General features: G+C 43.9%; 2 protein-coding genes across 6 annotated transcripts in view; both read right to left on the reverse strand.

Moving 5' to 3' along the window:
• MTHFD1L (methylenetetrahydrofolate dehydrogenase (NADP+ dependent) 1 like) overlaps positions 1-14,896 on the reverse strand; it is a 161,562-nt gene extending 146,666 nt beyond the window's left edge. Inside the window, exons 1-7 of one of the 3 annotated variants that reach the window (XM_075087939.1) lie at positions 14,671-14,896; positions 13,417-13,501; positions 9,680-9,730; positions 9,548-9,601; positions 6,977-7,101; positions 5,734-5,834; positions 4,744-4,868 (exon numbers count right to left, since the gene is read on the reverse strand). In XM_075087939.1, coding sequence (XP_074944040.1) covers positions 4,744-4,868; positions 5,734-5,834; positions 6,977-7,101; positions 9,548-9,601; positions 9,680-9,730; positions 13,417-13,501; positions 14,671-14,786 — 657 coding nt within the window. In that variant the 5' untranslated portion in view covers positions 14,787-14,896. Of the gene's footprint in view, positions 1-4,743; positions 4,869-5,733; positions 5,835-6,976; positions 7,102-9,547; positions 9,602-9,679; positions 9,731-13,416; positions 13,502-14,670 lie in introns of those variants that run through there. The other 2 variants (XM_075087940.1, XM_075087942.1) reach the window with 2 other exon arrangements.
• A 182-nt stretch (positions 14,897-15,078) lies between these two features.
• Positions 15,079-22,714, reverse strand: part of PLEKHG1 (pleckstrin homology and RhoGEF domain containing G1) — a 139,641-nt gene continuing 132,005 nt past the window's right edge. For all 3 annotated transcript variants that reach the window (XM_075087943.1, XM_075087946.1, XM_075087945.1), the window contains 3 exons: positions 21,771-21,887; positions 19,240-20,914; positions 15,079-18,311 (listed from right to left, as the gene is read on the reverse strand). In XM_075087943.1, coding sequence (XP_074944044.1) covers positions 17,206-18,311; positions 19,240-20,914; positions 21,771-21,887 — 2,898 coding nt within the window. In that variant the 3' untranslated portion in view covers positions 15,079-17,205. The remainder of the gene's footprint in view (positions 18,312-19,239; positions 20,915-21,770; positions 21,888-22,714) is intronic.

Here is a 22,714-nt window from a genome sequence, read left to right on the forward strand (position 1 = left end):
CTGCCTTCTCACCGGTAAATATTTTTTCAGTTGGGAAGAGCTGTGCCAATAAATAATCTGAAACCTTACCTCATAACAAAATACGACTCTCTCCACCAAGATTTAAGCAGAAGCAGATTAAGAAGCACCACCCATTCCCAAGACAGAAGAGCAAATGTTAAAACAACAATACAGACCTTCCAGCCAAGTATTTAATGATAATGCTACAAAGTAGCTGTATATTCCGGATAACTAAAAAAACCCATTTTGCCATGAAGCCTGCATAAAAATTTCACTTCCTCATAGTTACTTGACTGCTACAAAAACCATTTTTAAATACATGGCCAAAGAAAATATTTGAAATTAATATTTGAAACGTAAAAGCCCTCAGTTTCCTGGGTCTGAAGTTGGGCCAGTTAAAATTTAAGAGATAGCATGAGGAATAGGAACCTGATTCAAAGTTTTTTCTGAACTCTTCTTATGAAAAAGAAATTGTTTTACCCATCAGTTTACAGATCAGGTTCCACTTCAACCACAGCAATTCTTTCTGAAATCTTGGAAATTTTTTATGTCAATGACTAGTTTCAGGTACTTTTTGCACCCAGGCCCATTCTCCTTATGCAGTTTCTTCCACCTCCATCTCTGCCTTGGGAAGTTAAAGGTTTGCAAATCATTGGCAACCCAGCAGGACAACTACGCATGGCCTGCTCCGGTCCCTCCCCCCTGGCCAGAGTCCTCAGGGGTGGGCTGCAGTGGGCAGCCACCAGCTCCCTGCTACCATCTTCTTGCCCAGACACCAACAGCCCCTCCTCTACCACATCAGCCTGAATGCACTTGCCCTACACAGTGCATGTGAAAATTAGGTCCACATCTCTACTATGGGTTCAAGTCTACCACTATGATGCGTGCTTTAGGAACTGTTACTCTAGCTCTCAGGCTGGGAGATAAATTTCAAATTGCAAGGAACAGAGATGATGCGCATAAAATCTTGAAGCAGAAATACTTTGTATACAGCATCGCCACGCAGCCTCCCTCTCCTCTCCTTTTATGGGATCTGTATACCTGGTGTCACGGTTTTTCATGCTTAGTTACATGCTTATGATATGAAATGTATTTTTCTGCCAGTACTAAGACTCGGTCTTATCAAGACAGCAAAAACACAACAGCAAATGACTAAGATATGTCTAATAGTCTGAAGCTGAAATCTTGGCTCTAAGGAAAAGCAGGCTGTGGCCAAAAGAGGTCCTTATCCAACTTGAAAAGGAACCTCCCATTCATGCACTCCAGCTGAACCACTGTCTTACTTCTCAACCAGGCTTTTACAAACAAGTGTTCCATTTCTAATTATATCTATTTTATATACCTCAGAAAAAATTTCAATATCTTTTACAACAAAATTGTAGGGTAGAAGCTCTCTTAAAACAGGCATAATGTGGCTCACACACAGACTACAGGTAAGACGATGTGCTGAAATCATGACTGACTGAATTTAGATGACAAGCAAAATTCAATTTCTTCATACGTACTAAGTATTATCCATGTTTTGGCAAGAAAATAATTTGTATTTTTCAATTTGAATCCATTTGATAACCTCCTTTGAAACTAGAAAGTCTAATTCTAACATAATAAAGGATTAAGTACATCGGTTCCCATTCTTCACCTGTAACCTTTTGGGTAGTCCTATTTTTAAAAGGCAACAAGCGAGATGTTCCTGAAAGTATGTCACTAGGTTATTCTTCAGGCACTCTGCACTGATAGTGCTTTGAAGAATTATCTATACAAAGCTTAACAGAATGATAACATCTTCCTTACTTCCACCAAAATGCTCAAGTCTTTATCTCTTCAGAATTTATTTACATCCAACTCATCAATGTGAAAAGAAATGTTTCTTCATGGCAACTATGCACAGCTGCGCCAGAGCCTTCTGAAATATATTGCATTTTTTCATTTGTGATTTTATTTGAAAACCCAGGAAACTCAAGAGTGTTGAAGGACATGGCTCAGCTGTGCCATGATGATTATTTTTAATAACTAAAGTCAAGCAAACCCAAAATGGAACAAAAAGAGACATTATGTTCACCTTAACAAAACATGAAGTGGGGAAGGAAAAGAACAAGCAAAGTTTGCCTATTATTCATGCAGGCTAAAGCAAGGAAACGAAAATGTGCCATTATTTTTTTTTATTTCCTTTTCCTGCCATAGGACAGAAAAGATCTGCTTTAAAGCAGCACACTAAGTCAGATAGTAGAAGGCATTATGCTGTTTGTCAGCAGAGCTACCTCTATATTGTTAGACTTTTCCTACGGTGGACTAAAACATAACTTCCTCTTGATAATCTTCAAAATATTTTTTGCAGAAGTGCATGAGTAAAAGAAGCAATAACAAGTCCATAGCGATACAAAACCTGATCCAAAAACCCCTACAACCTTAGTGTTGTGTGTCTCACTTAAATTGATGGAATTTCTAAACAAAACACTTGTTAGTCTATCCTTTAAAAAGAACAACAAACCAGCAGAGCTAGTCACAGGTAATGTAGTACTCACTTAAGAAAGCCACTACATCATTAAGCCTGGGAGTAGTGCTTCAGTGCAAATGGGCCTGGCCAATGGATTAAGACAAATGAGGTATACCTACCCTTAAGCTCAATTTTGACTTTCTCGGTATATAGTACAATAAATGCATCCCAATCAAAAGCTCATACCCTTCATAAGTTCATCCCTCACTTCGTAAGTTAAGTTGATACACTACCATAGGTTATACTTCCAAACGACAGCACACAGACTCTTCCTGTAGAGGTATCACATTCAGAGGAAGGAGAAAAAGTGTATAGCCATGTCTGAGTCACCGTATGTGTGGTAAAAACAAAACATGAATTAATTATTCCAAGACTTGGAAAAACCTCAACATCGACTAACACGTTTTCTTACTTGAAATTCAAATTAAAAAAAGCTCAAGAGAAGAAACCTTGTGAATGTTTAAACTGTTTTTAGTTAATCAGCTTTTTGAACGAGCAAGAGAAAATAAATTCTTATCATCAGCTATAATCACATTATCTAATAAAGTTGTACTTCAGATACAGGTTGCCACAAGACAGCAGTGCGTCATTGTCCCTTAGGAAATCTGTGCTCAGTTTCTGGCTCTCCAGCTTTTGGGAAAACGAAACAGGACAGTTTTTCCTGCATGCATTAGATTTTATCTAAGAGCTAGAGTTAACTATAACAGAATTACATCCAGCCAGCTTCAGCAGTGCTCTGAGGGTTACTGGTGACTTGCTGCTCCCGGCTTACATATGAGGAAGGTAGGTTTCCTCCGAGCTCTGCTGATTAGTCCTCCAGGCAAAGCAGAAACTCCTTTACTGCCAAAAGTTAAAATGAATTTGGGAAGACTGATGTGCAAAGCCTCAAACTGCCTCCTGCTTAGGCCTCTTATTCTGTTTCCCACCAGTGACATGCTGCAAGAGGTAAGGTACTGGAATGCCAAAAAGCAAAGCGTGATTATGGGAAAGCGTCTGGATGGAAGGAAACTGATCTCTCTCCACCTTATCAACAGCACTGCACAAGCAGCTCTGGCCTGGTCCAAGTCTTTTGCTGTGGACCAGTCAAAACACCTCTGGCCACCCCATGACCCACCCCATCCAGGCCAAAGAAGTCCTCTAGCACAACCCCGAGCAATGAGAAATAATTAAAGAATGAGACACAACTAGTATTAAGTTCACAGTGCTCCCATCTCCAAGAGAGGCATATGTTTCCTAAGCGCTGTCAATCACTTAAAGCACAGAGCTGAGACAAGCCTGACAAAAACATCCACAGCTGTGAAAACACAGGTTTGCCAGAGAACTTTCTAACTATCACAGCTGCTTAAACTTATTTCCTCCTCCTGCCCTTGCCTTCAAAACCCAGAGGTCTGACACTATCATTTTGCATTGGCTGCCACCTTGTGGCATGTGCTACTAAATACACCAGAAGAGCCGTCCCTTGCACCTCACCTCTACAGCGACTTGGAAACAGGAGCTGGAGTAAAGTGCATCTATTCTACAGCTAATAGTGGGGGTCCTGTGCCATGGACTGAAACAGGAACCCTTCCGCATACGCCCAAAGGACAACACATTCCCAGTTGTATTATCCTGTGAAATTCAGGATTAAGGAACAAACTGGGAAGTTTGACAGGAAGTTGTACCAAGTTCTAAGTTTTTGCTAAAAGCTCTGCAAAAAGCAACCAGTAAATTAAATCCTTTAAATGAAGGCTCCTGAATTTCTCTGCGTCCTTTCACAGTTCTCTTCAAAGATAAGGACTGTGATCCTCCTTGTCCCAAAAGGGGCAGCATTTGCAAACATTTAAGACACAAATTCAATGAATGTGATTTTATATAAATATATCACAGGACAAAAATAAAGTGGGCATCTCTCTCACACCGAGGGAAAGGAAGACCTAACCTATTTGTTTTAAACTGGACCTGTGAAATCCTTCTCTCCCAGTGCAAAATAATGAAGTCATAACAGCGCTGCTACAGATGGAATATTCTGGTAGAGGCCCCTGTTTGCCTGAGCACCATTTCTGAGCAAGCAGGAAGGAGAAAAGATCCTAACCCATAATGCTGTAATGGCTACTAGCGAACTCCAGTGCCACCTGTGATGGAAATGATGAGCGTCCCTCTCAGGAACGGCAGCGAGGGGGAGCAGTGCCACGCGGGTGGCCGACGGCGATGCCCGGAGGGTGTGGATGCAGGATGACCCCCGGGCACCGGGCAGACAGAGGAGCACTCACCTTGGTCTGCAGCTGAGGGGCTTTCCACTGGCAGCTCAGGGTTGCCGCTCCCTTCCTCTGCAGCATGCACTGCAAGGCGGCGCCCACCGCCCCACCGGCTCCCACCACCAGCACCGTCTTTCCACCTGCGTGACACAAGGTAAGTCATTCAGCCGCCCTCGGCTGCAAAGGCGCTAGCACCAGGCTCTGCTGGAGCGTCTACATGAACTCTCCCCCTTTACCAGGCCACTCACTATCAAGCCCCTTCAGAAGAGCCAGGAAAGCGGCTCCCAACAGAACAGTGTTGTGTGCCTGCACAACCGCAGCAGCTGTGGCATTACAGGCAACTCTTTTGGAGCCCATGCAGTAAAACAAACCACAGGTTTTAAGTTGTTTCCTGGCAGCTCCCTAATTCTATTAAGTAAATACTACTCTTCTAGTTTTCTGGTATTTTATTTGCACAAATCCTTTTGTTCGCATTTGTTACTAAGTACATTTGACCTCCTATTTACAGCTCTGTTACAGAAATCCTTGTCTCAACAATTATGAATCTCTATAGGAGAGACTGCCTCTGAAATACTGCCTTAAACTAACAGTGTCTTCACACACTGTAAAGCCACGTGTTTAAATCTGCCGTTTCAATGTTAGTATTTACACAATACAACCCAAATCAAAAGATTTGCTCAGCACTTATTTATAGGCAGACCTGGATTTCTCCAACCATTCAGACTCAGATGTCTCAGGTAGCTTCAGTGAGATTAAATCTGCTGATGGCAGGTAATCACTGCCTAATCTCCAAAATCCATATGGCTGAAACCCATTTCTGCAAATATTATATTCAGATCTCACTGAGGTCCGTCACTAGCAGGAGACAAATATATGTCAGGTGGGAAACCAACACAAACCAGAAAACAGAGCAAGGTGAGTTTATATTTGTCTCTCAGTCAGGACTAAAACTGAGAAAAGTAGTTAGGCTAACATTAATGTAATAATTATGATAGAAGGTCTCACCTAAATCTTCAAGGAGCTCCATCACAGCACACACTGTAGGAGGAACTAGACAGTCAAGGGCATCACCACATACCAGGCGTCCTAGGTTTATATCGGATAATCTGCAGTAGAAAAATATGGCAATTAAGAAAAAAAAAGAAAAAGAAATTAACAAAACGAATAAAGTTTGTGCAACATAAATTCTCAGTAAAGCTTGTAACATGGCTAACAGCTACCCCAACCAAGAGCAAACATGTCTCATAAAAGTAAATCCCTTGATAGTCATGTCTGTGGCTAATTTGTATCGTCCCACATCCCAGTCAGACATACACTGAGCATCAAGAGAGGCCAGGAAGTGGTTTGTGAGTTAGGACAAGTAACGTGAGCCCAGGATACACAGGCAGCTCTTCACCCGTGGCAGTGGGCTACCCGCAGCACATTGGGCCAAACACCTCAGTGGCTGCAGCGGAACCAGACCGGTGCTGCCAGAGCCAAGCTGAGCCAGAGGTAATAGAGCCTTCTGGGCTCAGGCTGGCTTGCTGCGGGGAGCGCAGGTTGTTTCTGCGCTGTACTGCGTTCTCTTATACACAAGGATGCTCTGAATTTTCCATTCTCTGTCCATCTCCAGTACTCCAGATAATGGAAAGGTAACTAATTTGCAAGATGTTCCGATCTTTTTCCTGACATAAAAAAAAAAAGAGGAAAAAAAATAGTAAAAGAGGGTAACAGTCTGCAGTTGAGAGCAAGAAGGCGGCAAGAGCAGCAAAATGGTAACCCAGACACCTAAATTATGCCAGTGGTCTCTCCAGAGAACAGTGCAACTCCAAACTGACTGGAAAGCTGTGCTAATGGGTCCAAACTACAATAGCCTACTCTCCCACCACAAGAGTGCTGTAAAGAAGTTAAAACCTTCTCTGCAACTTTTCCATTGATCCTTCTTGTGAAAATTTTGGGGTTTGAGTTCAGTACTTTGTGACTACCATTCGTATTACTGAAGTATCATCAGTAAATCAGAACTTCATTTTTGATTTTTCTGAAAAGATCATGTCCTGAATATACAGTTTAAAAAGATTTAAAAGATAACGAACAAAATTACTTCAGCAAAAGACTTTTCATTGATTCAGCAGCATCTTTTATCACTGCTCAATAGCACAGCTAGACACATTGACTGAGGAATCCATTAATAAAAAGCACAGGGGAAAATTGATTCTACAAAGCCACCAGCCTCGCATCCGCTAATATTATTTCTCAGTGCTTCACTTACCCATCCACATCCTTCTCTGGTTTCACAGCGTTTAATACCTTACTGCTATATAAGCTTTCTGGGAGGTCAAGGGCAAGGCCCTGCACATTAGGATCCTCATTAAGTTTCAAGATTTCATTGACAATCTGGGAAGTTAATAAAAAGCATTAAAGATCAGAACAACAGACAGAAGAAGAATCTAATTAGAAGGGGATACAACCTATATTTTAAAACTACGTTATGGCCACGTTTGCTTCCCTCACAAACTACTGCAACTTCTAAATGAAAAAGCAATAACCCATTTTCCTTGTTTTATATTTCCATGGCTCACCAAATTAAGCCATCCTGACTCTATTCTAAATGTTTTGCAAAGCCAACACATATTACATGACATTACGCTGCCAAAAGGATTTTTCCTTTCACTGTCCCAAAACTCAGCAAAAGCTTGACACTGTAACAGCTTCAGAAGATGCTTTCAGAAATAAGCAGCCTTGGTTAAAACATAGTTCAAAATAGGACTGGACCGCATCCCAAAGCAGAACATGGACAAAAAATTGTACACTAAAAAAACCAATTATATTAGAGAAAATTTATTTTATTAAACCAGTATATTTTGCTACCACTTTTCCTTCTCAAAACACCCTGATCCTAAGAGGTGCCAGTCATCTTGTGAAGAACTGTTATTTTGAAAAGACACTGCACAAAAGACCATGAAGAATACAACGGAAGAATACAATGGAATAAAACATACTGAAGTCTTCTCATGTAAGAAATGTCATGTGAGCACAGCTTTCCATAATATAATCAGTGTGCAATCACCACAAAACTGTATAATTTAACTGGATTAATACCTACAGAAAATGAGCACAAGTTTTTTTTCTTAGCTAATACCGTGCCTTCCTAAAATGGTTTTCATGTAAACTGTTCATGTAAACTACTGCCCAAACACTGGATACACAACAAATAGTAAGTGAGGGGAATTTGGTAGGGGTTAGACTGTCTGCACTCTGAACCAAGAGAGCGTGCTACACTCCTGTTAACAAAGGTCATAAAAGCAGGTCACTGGCATAGAAACACCCCTTTAGATTGCTGACTTCTGAGACAGAAACAGGCATTTGACAGCAATAAGGCTGGTATACATCCTAATAGAAAGTAAGGATGAGTGTATACACCAGAACATGGATGTGAAAACATCCATATTTTGCTTAAGGAATCCTGAGATGCAACAAAATCTTGGGGGCCTATGTGGCAATTAGAGGAAATACAGTTCATAAACAGCCTGAATCTAATGAACTTCGAACTATATTCCTGCTTCCTGGGAAAATAATTCAGTTTTCCGTTTTCATTATGTTCTACTTCAATTCAGCTTTCCATCACCACAGAGTTTAAAATATTTACAACTCATACAGGGTAAAGCAATCTTGATTTAACTTGCCTTTACTGTATACAGGCAGTTATGGCAGAACAAAAAGTGTATGGTACTGAAATCCCTCCCACCTTCCCAAACCAGGGAATGCAAGGTAGCATGTGAATTTTAACAGATGAAAAAACCACTTTGTCATAGTGAGTAAGCAGGAGAGTAAGCAAACAGTTATGAACTTTATTGAACGTAACTTCCTTCAAATAAAAAAAATACCCTGGCTTTTCTCTTTAGATACACAGTTCTGCCACTTCCTAAGATATTATTTCGAAGTAGCAGCAAGCACTGATGCATGCTCACTGTATTTTACCTATTTCCTGCTGTTACTCCGCAGATGAAACACATTTACCAACAGCAAAAGGTATTTGATCTTCATTTCAAAAGCCCACCCTTCTTAAATGGGTAGCTGACCCTCAATATTTCTGGAAGCTGTTCTTCAGATTACACTGCACGCCAGTAACATTTTAAGAACAAAGTCTACCAAATACAAAACAGTACACAAAACCCACAAGCCTGCACGATTATCAAACTTGCCAAGCACAAGCAGGACAGATAGGGACAGTGGCATCTTTTACTACTCATTCTTTTGCTGATTTTACTTCCAGATGCCTCAGAACCATGTATATTAATACCGTTTGCTGTATTTTAAACATACCTGATGCTAGTGCTGTGCCTCCTACTTAACGCCTTCGACACGGTAAGAATTCAGCTCTCTCGTGATTTGGGGTGGATGATTTTTTAAAAACACACTTTAAGCATTACAGGATCAATAAACAAGCAAATAAATTCAACTCCCTCGCCTTCTAAATCAATTAATCTTTAATTTTCCTGAGTAACTTGGGCAAGAATCAAGTACAGTCACAAGAGCAACTGTGGGAGATAGGATACCCGTGCTGGTATGAGGGGACACTGCAGTTAAATACTGGACAGGAAAACAAAGCATTACTCTGCTGATTGTGCCTCAGCTTGCCAGCGTACAGCAGACGAGCCCATTAATTCCCTTTTTTCCCACACTTGCCAATAGGAGGACAAGGCGTGCTACTTGAACTAAGGCAGTCCCAATCCTAATTGGAGTTAACAGTGATCAGTTCAGAGAGATAATTAATGTCAGCAATAAACATAGGTTTATGACGAAAGCAAAAAAGGAAGAGTCCTTCAGGTACTGCAGTTACCTCATCCTTGCTGCTGCCTTCAGGGAGACAGATGTGAATAACACGTAGACCAACCTGCCAAAAGAAAATACTTACGATTACGAAAGGCAAATAGCTCATGATTTAATAACAAGTGTATCAGCTAAAGCTTACCTCTTTGGCAAATTTCTTGTTTGTTTCTTGAATTGAATGATCATTATGTGCCTTGGGGAATGAAACAGAAACTACGTTTTAAAATAATAATTTTTTAAATAATAAAAAATTCTAATTAAAAATAATAAATTTACATTTAAAAATGTGGGTGCACTAATGCACGGGTCTATGCAAGAAACATAGTGAGGATGCCTGTGTCTACTAGTATTCAAACAAATAAAAAGCCTAGAAATTCTAAGAAGCAGAAGGCCATCCAGTACATTTATTTTGGCTTGATTAGTTTAAGTATGTGTTGATATTATCCTGCCTTTTACAGACAAGAGTGGCCATTTCCTAAACATAGGTTTACCGTTTAAGAAGGTACCAGTCCTGTATCTGAAGATACTGTTCTCCATCCAGCCGCGTAACAAGGATGAAATAGACAACAGCAATACTAGCATTTCCTGTAGTGTCCCCATATCACCTAACAACACTGGTTTGCCTTAACCACCAAAAATGAGGCAAATCATCATAGATTACAGTGAGTTCTGTCAATACAGAAGCAGAAGTTCATAGAATTCACAGAAGTTATCAGTTCCTCCCAATTACCAGCAGGCACTTGTGCACCGTATATATTATGATATTTAATCATAATAATTACAATTGAATTTTACTCTTCAAGTTACTATCAAATCTTGGAGGCTCTTCAGATATTTTTGTATACTGTAACAGTAAAACTGAGAATTCAACATCCAAAACTAAAAATCTCCTACCAACAGATCAGTGACGTTTCCACCCTCAAAAAAAAAGTTAGTAGCTTCATAACAAAACAAATAAAACACTTCTCACAGCTATACAATCATATAAAAAACCCTGTCTTCTGACCCAGGCAACAGGACTGAAATAAATCGTTTTAAAAGGGTTCATTCTAAGTTCTTGAACACATTCTGTGTAACTTTTTCCACAACACTCAGTGCCAGTGACTTCCCGTCAGAGTTGAGCCGCTCACTTCGTGGTTAGCTGCCAGCGCTGGCTTCGACTGTCGCTAGCATCACCCAGAATGATTTTGGTTCAAGCCCGTAACAATTTACCAACCTGCTAATCCCACATGGTTCAAGACTGCTGACAATGAAAAAAAGAGCATTTAAAAGGACAGGCTCTGCAGAGAGAGGCAGCTCCTGAGAGGGGATGAGGGCTTGGCTTCCATGCCCCGGCTCCCTCCCCCAGCCCAGCACCGCCCGCATCCCTGGCACCCCATGACCAGTCTCCCACTCCCCAAATCTGGCAGCTGGGGGCGAGGGGCAGCACAGAGGCTGCTGCATTGAGAATGCATGTGGTGCTCACACTGTGGTGAGGGAAGAAGAGGGGGGATTAAGTGCAGCTCAGAAGCTGCTCCCCCATGCCAGTAAATGTGGAATCGTATCCCCACACCGGTGTGTAACCACCAGGACTGCTCACGAGGTTTAACTGGGATTCAGGCACCAGCAGTACTGCGCTGTCCCATGTAACGCCCCCATGGCACCAACTGGTGAATGCTCATCTCATGCAGGTGCAGAAAGTCCCTGCCCAGAACCAGTTCCCATCACAACCCGCGGATCAGCACAGGCGAGACCAGAGCTCAGGACGTGGGCTGGCAGAGCACAGGGGCAGGGCAGGGGGTGCAGGGGAGCCAGCAGTGCTTCGCTGAGCTTTGCAGGGCAACAGCTCCACTGCCAAGCAGGATCCTGCCACAACACATTAGTTTTCAGCTTCAACAAAATTAAAAAGCAGCCACCATCATTTTTTTGCTGTTGTCCATCTCCAACTGAGGTTCAACAGAGATAATAAGCAACACGGGTATCAATCTCAGCATCAATTCACGTTGAGATGGCTCTAGAGGAAAAAAAATGCATCTAAAACCATTCCATAGTGGGGTCAGCCTGGAACTCTTCATTCCCAGTACTGCTGCAGAGGTGGTGCCATGTTATACCGACTGCTGCTGCCCACGAGCGACTGGCAAAGGAGATCATTTTGCTGCCCTCCCACTGCTCCTCTGGGTGCAACCCAGCACAAATCTTAAGGCTCTGCCCACGCTACCCAGTTGAGCAGCGCACCACAAGAGCATTTGTAGACTAAAACCAGTCTTCTTTGTACCAACAGATACACGTTTAAAATGAGTTCCGTTTCAGTCCTTATAACCAGACTAGAGCTAGGGTGACTGACAGCCAGGGGACGTTGTTTGGGTGAATTTCATCCAGAAGGATCTAGTTCGCATGTTCCTGCAGCCACCTCATGACACAAACCAAGTGGGGTAAATGGGGATAAGAGGGACATTCATTTAAAGCACAACCATCATCAAAACCAAAACACTGATGCAGATGTACCCCAACTGATATTAAAATGAGCAGGAACCTCTCCCTCCTCGCACCATGCTCTCTCCCATCCTAAAAACGTCCCTTCCCTCATGCCATAAAACACTCAGGCAGCCATGCAGAAAAACAGACTCAGGGACTAACGTGGCTGAAAGGAAGCATCCCCAGGCCCCTCCAGCCCAGCGTGGACCACTGCCCCAATCCAGCCCACAATGCAACTGGATGGGAACAAGACAGAAATGAGAAACAACAGGTCACTGAGAAGACAGGTCACTACTACTCTAGCAGTCCTTAAACCTGTGGCCTTAGAGGGCTATTTGAAAACATTAACCGCCGTTACCTAGGGAGGGTAAGAGATGGGAGAGCTTGGTCAGTCAGCCTCGCCAGAAGACCTACGGAAATAGAGTTGGTGCTGCATTTCTTACATTTAGGTTTTAAAATTAAAACCTACTGGGTCAGAGATTCAGCGTCTGCCCACGTAAAACCAACACCACTGTCCTAGGAAATGGGACAAAACCATTTTTGCCTGCGTGGCTCTGGGTCCCACTCTGAATGACAAACATCTCCAGTTTCGTGGTCTTGAAACCTTAAGAAATCTAAAGAGGAACACTTCTCAGCTTTACAGGGATAGCAATCCTCATCTCTGAGTTTGACTGCGTTTCTCAAAGATGGCACCACCCATGGAATGGAAAGGAAAGCTCTTCTCGGCATTAGTAATACAACAGCTCTCAGTTACTACAAGACTGCTTCACCTTAGAAAGTGCTGCTACTTCTAAAGGATACTGGTATTTTACACAGATCATTTATTTCACACAGGCCCTTTTGCGCTGACTGGGAGTTTTCAGCGCGGTTCTCCTCTCCTTAGGACAGCAGTAATACAGTCATAAGCTACAGCTGCCCAAAGGCAACAAGGCTGGCAGGAAGCTGCAGGAGCTTTCCGTAACCCTGGCAATGTTATTTCAGGGGTGGGAGGTGAAGGGAGGCTCGTGTTTTCAGGCACGTAAATACTTTTTTCAGGAATGCAACAAAAGCTTCAAGCTAAATCAAGGCTGAGAACAACCGCCTTGACTTTAACTTAGGTATGTCAATCAACTTAGACAACCTGTAAGGAAAGGCAATTTGTACTCACAACGGGAAGACTGCCTTAGCAAAGGGAGGAAGGGATAAAATTGTTCCCTTCCTTTGCAAACCTCTCCCACAGCCTGAAGTTTGCTGTAGCTGTTTCAGGCCTGGAGAAGGGCTTATGAGACTGAAAGCTCCTTAAACTGCAGTCTGGCAAGATCACCTCCTCCTATTGCTTTACGTGAATACAAGTTACTTTCTGCATCGTGCAATTCTGAAGTTGCAGACAAGCAACAAAACCGAAGGGGATCTCTCATAGGCAGCCAGTGTACAGACATACTTTACCTGAATAATGGCAAGGGTTGGCTCAAGCCGAGGGTTTTCTCTCTTGAGAAAGGCCAAGGATTTTTTTGCATTCTCAGTGATTTTGCTGCAACACAATAACAATAGGCAAGTCTTTCGCAAAATAAATCTTCGTAACATTAGTCAGCAGAAACCTCTGTTAGTCAGCAATACCCTGGAATAAACGGTTAGGCGCATATGCTTTTTTAATCATCACAATTATGCATGGATGTAGACTGCGAAGGCTGGTGCTCAGCAGTCAGGTGCAGGAGTCTGTTAGGACAGACCAAAATACCTTTGTTTTACAGCCGTGCGTGTCGTTGTTTGGACATGCTCAAAACTTTATAGCTAGCCTATGCTATTTCATGAGAAGGCTTGTCCAGCCCTACCACAGGACGCACGGAAGGGATCCACCACCCCGAGCCCTGGTGGGTCCTTCATTCCCACACCCTACCCTAGGCCCAACTGGCGACAGAAGCAGAGGCCTTTACAGCTGGGGCGGCTACAGCTGGACATAGGCGTCGCCAACCCTAACAGCAGCAACTGTTCCATGGATGCTATTCAAAACCACGGGCGGCGGAGAGACAGAGCAGCTCTGTTTGCCACACTGCTTCTTGGAAAAACCAGCGGCAGCCAGGCGCTGGAAAAATTTTCTGGAGAAGTGGCTGCTGGCTCTCCTCTGTTACCTTCTGCACATGCGGATGATACTTACCCACCAGGGGATGAAGGTGCCCCCCTGAAGGAGTCTGTCTGTCTGTCCCCCACGGGAGGCAAAACTAGCTGGGGAAAACACAGCCTAGAGCAGTTTGTTGCTACCTCACACCCTCCCCCTTGCAGAAGACAAGGGCCAGTTCAGGTCAAGCCCTGGCAAACTGTCCCAGCTGAGGTTGAGAGGACGCGGCGGGGGGGGTGGGGCGGGACCACGAGGGACGGCACACACGACGCGACGCGTTCCCCAGGCACGCGTCCACGCGCGGCCTCACCCGCACCACCGCCGCGTAACGCCCGCTCCCCTCGCCCTCAGAATGCCGAAACACAAAAACCGCAGCAACAAACCGGGCGCGGGGGGGGGGGGGGGGGGGGGGGGGATTTTACCGCCTCCCCTGCCCGGTGGGGCACCACTCCCCCCACCCCCCCAGAAACCACCCCGACGCACTCACTGAGGAAGCATCCCCCCCCCCCCCCCAAATCCCCCGGTTTTACCCCCCCTCCCCCGGTTGCATCAGCCGGCGCCGCCTCCCCACGTGCGCCGCTTACCGCGCCGCCGCCGCCGCGCCGCCCTCCCCCGGCCGCCGCCCGCACAGACCCCGGCCCGGCCGCGGCGCGGCGGGAAGCGCCGGGGCCAGGCAGCGCCGCAGCGCCGCCGTCCTCATCCCTCCGCCGGGCTCCCGGGTGGCGGCGGCGGCGCCGGGGCGGGCAGCGGGGCGAGGGGAGGGGAGGGCGCTGCTCCGAGCACCGCCCTCGCCCGGCTCCCGGCCCTTCACCCCCCCCTTTCGCTTCCGCTTGGCTGCAAGGGAAAAAAAAAACAAATCGCCCCCAAACATCGCCTACGACTGGCAGAAACCACCCTCTCGCGTCCGCCCCGTGTCGTCGTGTCCGTCCCCCCCCCCAAATAAACGCGAGCATCCTCCCCGCCCCCCGACGCCAAGGAACGGAACCCAAAGCTTTTGCATACTCAACGTTTATTAAAAATAGTATGAAATGGTCCCTGGGAGAAGTTACACTCTAGTAGAAGTCCCTTTTTCTGGCCGTTTGGTTGTTGGGTTCCCCCCTCTGCCCCCCAACTCCACTGATGGCATGAGACGCGAGTTACACAACAATCCCCTAGCCCTTTAAACAAATCTAGATGTGCGTAGGTAAAGCACGGATTTAACTCTATTCGTATTTACAATACTTTACAAGCTATATTAAATAAATACGGGCTCTGCTACGGGCGTCTTAACTATGTACAACATTATTTCTCAGTCAGATTTTACTAGATGCAGGTCCTATCAAAGCGGACACGCTGACTGTAACAAGTATCCCTGTGGTACGAGCTAGTAAGTACCCTGACCAACCAGCCCTCCAAATAAAAATTCCTAGCCAATGCAAGACACGTGCAGTAAATAATTTAATCCATTCTAACGAATTCAAGTCCTTAAATCTTAGTCTACAAGTAATTAGCTGTACACTGATAAATTCAGGTTTTCCTCCTGGTAACCAATGTAGTAAATAGTCGGCCCTTCTGGAAGTACAGTGCTCTGTAGCTGAGGGGAGTGATATGTGGTTAGTAAAAATAGTACTTCAATTAAACTCCTTTATTTAGCGATATGTCGTTAAGTCGGTACTGGCTTTATCCACATAATCTGAAGAATTTAAGCACCAAAAAAGAACAACAGTCACACAAAATGATCAGCGTAGATGCGTTTAGGCTTTCCTTTAGGTACAATGTTTTCAAGTAACAGAATCCAAAGCTGCGCAACAAAGATGACAAAGGGGAGTAAACGTGCATCATATCAGAAAGCCTGTTCTTGTTGTAAATGGCAGCATTTATTCTACACATTATTTGCGAAAGAATGGAATGTATTCTCATTTTTTAAGCTACTTTCATTGGACATAAACTGGATTAGATTCAGCCCCAGCTGGTTTAGAAAATATGAATTTTACCCCTCTCTGCCAGGAAAGATCAATCCCTACTACGGGAGATACGTTCCCTGGAGAAGGCAGCTTGTAACTCAACCAGCAGTATCACTGAAATACCCTGTGGGGCCAAACGTGCCGTAGGATTGATATTTCACCCAAGTACCTGCCCAAGCCCCATCTTCTCTCCGGGTTAGTGACTTTGGGACTTGAATGAATACTTCGCAGGCTACTGCGCATAAAACACAGCTGCTTGGCAAATTCACACCCAGCGGCTTTCCGCTGCTGGGCTCTGTGCTATAAGACACTTAAAATTTTGCCTGTGTGTCACAAATGCCCCGATCACTGCGGGTACCAAACCTGGTCTAGTCATCTTTGCAAGCAGCAGAGCTACCCTTCTACTGCCCAAAACATCCTCCAGGCAAGGACTGCGTCACATCCAGAGATTCACATAAAAAACTGCCACTCCCCATCCTCTGCCTAGCATGCAGTTATAGAGAGCAGAAAAGGCTTCAGACACAGAGATACCAGTCTGGCACCCTTCCCCCAAGCACTAGGACTCGATCTTGTTTAAAACATAAGAAGCCTGTTCCAGAGTAATGTAGCGTATGCATTGGTCCCACACACTTGGAATCTGTCTGACAAAAAGTAACGTGCAAAAAGTATGTGCAATTGCACACGTAGCATGTTGGTGTAATTACCAGAACCCTGCTCAGAAATCTGCAGTCACAGATGCTCAGCTAAATGCTCCCATATGTAACCAGAGCAATTGCGTGGGTATTTTGGACGCAGAACACTGGTCACCAACTCAAAAGTCCGAATACTAAGGTTTCCACATGATAAAATGGTTTAAGAATCAAACGACATCACAACTGGTTCGATGGTAACAATCAAAGGGTACCGCACCCAACAAGGGAGGAGATGCAAAGGTTAAATAGGAGATGAGAAGTCCACCAGCACTATGGAGCGAGACCCCAGACGGTGCGCACGTGGCCTTTTTCACTTCCAGGATTCTAAACTGTTTCAAAAAGATACATTTCACATCTATTTACAATATTACTGTGATACAATGCCTGATTGTGTAGTATTATGGAAATACATGACGCCATTACTGACTGTCCTAGTATATACTCTGTCACGATAAGGCAGTACAGCTAGAAATTACTGAAAGCATCAAGCAAAGCTACTTGAACTGAGACACTGAAACTTTTCCCTTAAAGACTGGACAATATTCTGCTGACTGGGAGATGGTACTCTCCACAGGTAGTCGTTCAGTTTATCTGAATCACTATATGCAGTCAGATACGGGGTAAGCGCATGTTTGCTGCTGGCGGACTTTGCGGGAGTACAGGAGAGAGTTTTGCCGCAGAGCGTTTCAGAAGGAGCAGCGTCTGTGTTACGGAGTTTAGGATCAGATTTCCTTGTTTGGTTCTGAGAAGTCTCCAGGTCAGATCCATCATCTTCAGACTTTATTTCAACATAGTCATCATCATCCCCTTCTCCTTCTTCAGTATCTTTGAAATTGGAAAAATAGTTCTGAGTGGCCATCTGTGCCGTCAGGGGTGGGGTGGCCCTGTTCACTCTCAGGACTTTTTGAGAATCCTGCAGAATCATATCTGAACAGTTTTCAGGGACCTGCTTTCTCACATCAGGCCCCGTACATCCCAAAGCAATAGCCGGCATTTGATGGCTGTTGAATCGGAAGTTCCTGTTCGAATGGAGCTTTTTCTTGTCCATTTCATTAGGATATACAATTGATTCTCCAGATCTGTTGACCACAATTGAGGAAGATGACTGCGACCTGCTGTATGCCTGTGGCTTTACATTGCTTACTCTTCTCCCAAGGGAGTTATAGATGTGATCTTGATGTAAATTTTCTTTGTTTGGTTGGCTTATAATGGCGCTCCACCTCTGCGCCGGGACATGCAAACAGTTAGAAATCTGAAGGGAAGGCACTGAGCCAGCTGATGGCAACTGCCTGGAACTGCTTTTTGTACCGGCTTCTGTATATGAGCTCTTGGACTTTGGGTCCTGGGATTCAGGCCATGGAGAGAAGTCAGCCAGCTCACCGTTACTGTATGTGGAATGCAAAAGCCAATCTTCTCCTCTTGAGCATTCACTGGCAGCCTGGGAACGGGGAGGAGACACAGCCACGGGCGTGGAAAACCTCCCAGGTGATGGCTCCTGAGGGGTGGCCCAGGCTTCCTTTTGGACCTTAGGTGAACTTTCTCTAAAGACAATTTGGTCATAAAGCTGGGAATATTCAGCTATTCTGGCACCTAGAAAAGAGAGAGAATTAAGTTAGCAGAGGCAAGCAATCCGTTCGAACAAGTCATGTGAAAATTTAAAAATCCAAAAATGCTTTGTATTGGTCAAAAGAAAAGTTTACAGCTGTGTCAATATCTTCAGTGGAAGAGCTGTGCATTGCGTTGCATTCCAGTACGTTGTATTGAAAAAAGAAACAAAAAATGTCTTGCAACAGTGAACGGTCATGCAGGATGCAATGTAACGCACTTTCCCATAATACACTGCTTGTTTCATGGTAAATGGAAAGAACATTCTGAAAATGGCCTGGTAAATAAGATATTTAGGGACTTTTATAAATATCACAAGAATCACAGAATGACACCCTGGTGCATGGAGTCTGCTGGCTCCATGTCTCCAATTTGTTTCAACTGACTATGGACAAAAATAGTTCCAAAGATGTTGCATATCCACAACTTCGCACATTCATTAGAAAGAGCAAGACGACCAGCTCTTTCTTATCTCACCCCACGCCTTATAAGTGTGATGTGGATGGTACCTGAGCAAATCTACACAACTTGCTAGAAGGTGAACATACCTGAAAATACACCCTTTCTGTCAAACTCTGAAGATCACGCTATTAAAGGAAATAACTGCTTTTCTGTAAGGAGGCCAATAGCGCTTCAGGCATAAGTTCAATTTCCAGCCTAAGCTGAATTGATCTTTCCTGACGCTACCCCACTATTTATTTCCAATTTTATCAAGTAACAACAAGAATTTATTGTGATATGAGGACTATTCATGTTAGAAGTAGTCATAGAAAACTCATCTCGGTGGTAACACAGAAAATACCATACTGACACTTAACTAGTAAGGTGGGAAAAATTCATAATCTTCCAATTCAGTACAGAAATTTCACTGAAAGTTCCTAAAGAAATGTGTATAGAAATATTTTTGACATACCAATAGCAGGACCACCTTGTTTCTTCTCCTCCAGAATGGCAGCAAGATCTTTGTGTTTCAGTTTCTGTTGTCTGCTAGCTGGCTGTTCCTGCTCTGGACTTTTAACTTTCAAAAGCTGGTTCGCCTTCTTAATTTTTTGACTGTACTGCCTTGCCATCATAAAAACTCTGTTCTTTGTTTTATCTGCAACAGCCAATTCATTTTCCATGCCCTCTGTATGCGCATTGGACAGAACACTATTGGCAGATTCATATGGGCTATCTACAAAAGGCATCTCACTGGAGAAGGAAGATCTCTTCAGACTCATAAAAGAGTTCTCCTTGCACGGTGTAGTGTCTTCAAGCCTGAGATTAGCCTCGCTGAAGGTGGCAGCCCTGGGCTTCACAGTCTTAGGGAAAACAGGAGTTTCTGGCAGAGAGAGAGTAGACAGTGAGTACTCTACATCTTTACTCAGTTCAGGTGTACTACCAGCATGCAACCTTTCCTGCACATCATCTTTACAAACAGGAAAGGCCGCAAGAAGACGGTCTCTTGTCTTTTCCTCATTCTTCCTGATGTAGTTCTCCAGGTCATTCCAAATCTCATCTACTTCCTCCGAGAGTTTATCTGCTGCAGACTTATGGGAGAGTGAATCCGAGTTGGAGGAGCTATCTACTAAGCTCAAATAGTCGTTGTCGACAGGAACACGATGATAAGGACTTTCGTCTTCACTGAACTGGAGGCTCTCTTCAGAAACAAACTGCCGTAGATTGTCACAACATGCAAAGTCTTTTTCCAGGCCCAGAAAACTCCGTCTTTTAGAGCATTTTAAGGGGTCACATTTAAAATTCAATAGTGGTGTTTCTGGAAGCACTATGGTGTCATAGATGTTGTCTTCAACGATCCTGAGCTCATCCAAACTTGAAGTAGGTGCTTCTCTACTGAGTAGTATCTCATCCCTACTAGCACAAATGGAGGCTCTGTTTTGATTTACTGTCCTCTTTTTGGAGGGTGAATCTAAGCTGCTTTTGTTTTCAGCCTCGTAGAGAGAGTCTCGCGCAGATCTTTGGGGACCACGGTCTGTCTCCTCCCTTCTTGTCAGACCCATCAGCTTTAAGTCTTCATAGCTTATATTATCATAAACATGTTCAATGTCATCGATGGTCAGCTCCTCTGAAGATTCAGGATACGCATTCATACTGCTCACCTCTGCTCTCTTCACCTCCCTTCGAGAACTGTGCTCCCCCATTTTATACCTTGAGCTGGCTGGACACGTGTTACTTTCCCCAGCACTACTGGCCCGCCTAACAATTTTGTGACGAGTGGGGCTGGAAGTTTCATTTTGATGCACTACCCCCAAGTGCCAGCTGCATGGCCGTCCAGAAGAACCCCTTCTTTCTCCACCAACAGCTGAACTAGCATTGGATGTAGACGCCGATGGTACAAACATCTGATAATCGTCTTCATCGTCCTCATTCTCATAAGGTGGACGCCGGCTGGGAAACAATGCCTGTCTGATCTGGTGGTCAGTCCAGATGTTTCTGACAGAGGTACCTCCTCCCAGGATATTCATGATTAGCGAGTTGCTCTGGGGTGTGCTGAATTGTCTGGGAAGCTGTGGCTGTCTAGCTGTGCAGGAAAATGGAAGATCGGTATTCAACTGGGTTGACTCTTCATCTGAAGGGTCCTTGGAGCTCTGCAGAGATTTGAAATATGCAGGTAACGTTAGCCTATCCCCTGCAATAATACAGTGATTCCCTCCATTCACAGAACGGCCATTGCACCGGCGTGTCCCACAGCATGGAGTCAGGTGGAGATGGGCAGGGTGAGCAGGCTCCTCACTACAGGGCCAGGGAACCAAGGTGGCAGTGCCAGTCTGCTTTGCCTCCTAATCCTTACCATGGCTCAGAGTTCACTCTTGGCATTTAATAACATCTTACTTCAAATACAAGACGCTAGCTTCTGCTAACGCATGAGTAATTAAAGGTAAATTTGTTTGGCAGCGGTTAGATTAAACCTTTTATGCTAAATCAGCAGTTTCACAGTTGGATTAAGCTAATCTGACTCTGGGCTTGTGCCAAAAGTTTGTTCTCCTCCCTTTCCCCTTGCCTAGCATCCTAGCAGAAAGGTATGTTATGCTCTCTAGCACGTGCCACTGAAAATTTAATTTTCTTTTTGGAGTAAGTTTTCATCCAGCTGTAATGGTTTAGCCCCAGTCAGCCACCAAGCTAGCAGATCTAATTTACAGCAAGGCTACATGTCTGCTACTGGCAACATGAGGGATGCTGTAGATGCTCCTGGCCAGAGATTGGGAAAGAGGGAGAAAGATAATTCCTGTTGGCTTAAGTTAATGTTGATTGGTTTGCTTAGTTGGGTGTTTTCCCTGCCCCAAAAAAGAACGGTCTTTCATCATACAATGAATATTTCAATTATATTCATATTAATATATGACATAAACAGAAGATGACTTATCTGTCTACCTAGGAAAAACAGATTTCTTTGACATACCTATGATGTATAGCAACATAGAAGTAAAACCAAAAATTATATACCTGCATTTCGCACTTGTTAAGATTAACACTTCTCCGTTTTTCAACATTTTCAGCAGCTTGACTATTAAGCCTTTTTCTTCCCCCTTTTGATTTCTGCAGTGAGTTTTGCTGCACTCCCTGTGATTTAAAATAAAAGAGCAAGGGAGGGGTAATAAAATCTACAGTTCTTTGTACAGTCTTGTTCAGAAGAATTACTAGCAGCCAGAACAGTCCAGGATTCCACACCAGGAGGACAAAACGCTCATGAGTAGTCAGAGCATTGCCACAAGAATGATTCAGAGCCTAAAAAGCTTTCTTTACAACAACTAATTAAATTATATCAATCCATACAAGCCTGTCAAAAGGGGTTGAAAGCAGAATCTGTGCATAAAAATATAGATGTAAAAGAATGCACAGAAATTGGACAAGGGAAATGGCTTTATCTCTCAGCCAAAGTTATAATAGAAGGAGGCAGTCACACAAAAATTCAGTTTTTGAAGTTGGTTTTGGTTTTAAAAAGGGATGGGGATAGTCTTACTACCACTTACAATCTTGAAAATCAGAAAAAGGTCTAAACTAAAAAAATATGCTGTCATCCAACCTTCCGGGGGAAAAAAAAACAACCCCAACACCCCACACAAACACAGAAGAAAACCACCAACAAACAGAAGGCCAGAATATTACGTGTTGGGCAGCATCCAAATTAACTCAGAGCAAAGGGCACACGTGGTGGGAACAGGGGGAATCTGAGCCGGTATTGCTGCCACACCTAGGATTAAACACTAAGATATTATTATACATTTTTATAGTGGTATTCTTTTGCACTCACTCATGCCAGGAAGAGGGAGAATTACAAGGCCCTGCACTGCACTGATACGAGATACTATTTTATCAAACATTTACAATGCGAATAGTGTAATTTCAAAGATGAAACGTGCAGTAAGCTTCAAAAAGGATTTCAATAC

This window comes from Phalacrocorax aristotelis, chromosome 3, assembly GCF_949628215.1.
Source record: "Phalacrocorax aristotelis chromosome 3, bGulAri2.1, whole genome shotgun sequence".
Lineage (NCBI taxonomy): Eukaryota > Metazoa > Chordata > Aves > Suliformes > Phalacrocoracidae > Phalacrocorax > Phalacrocorax aristotelis.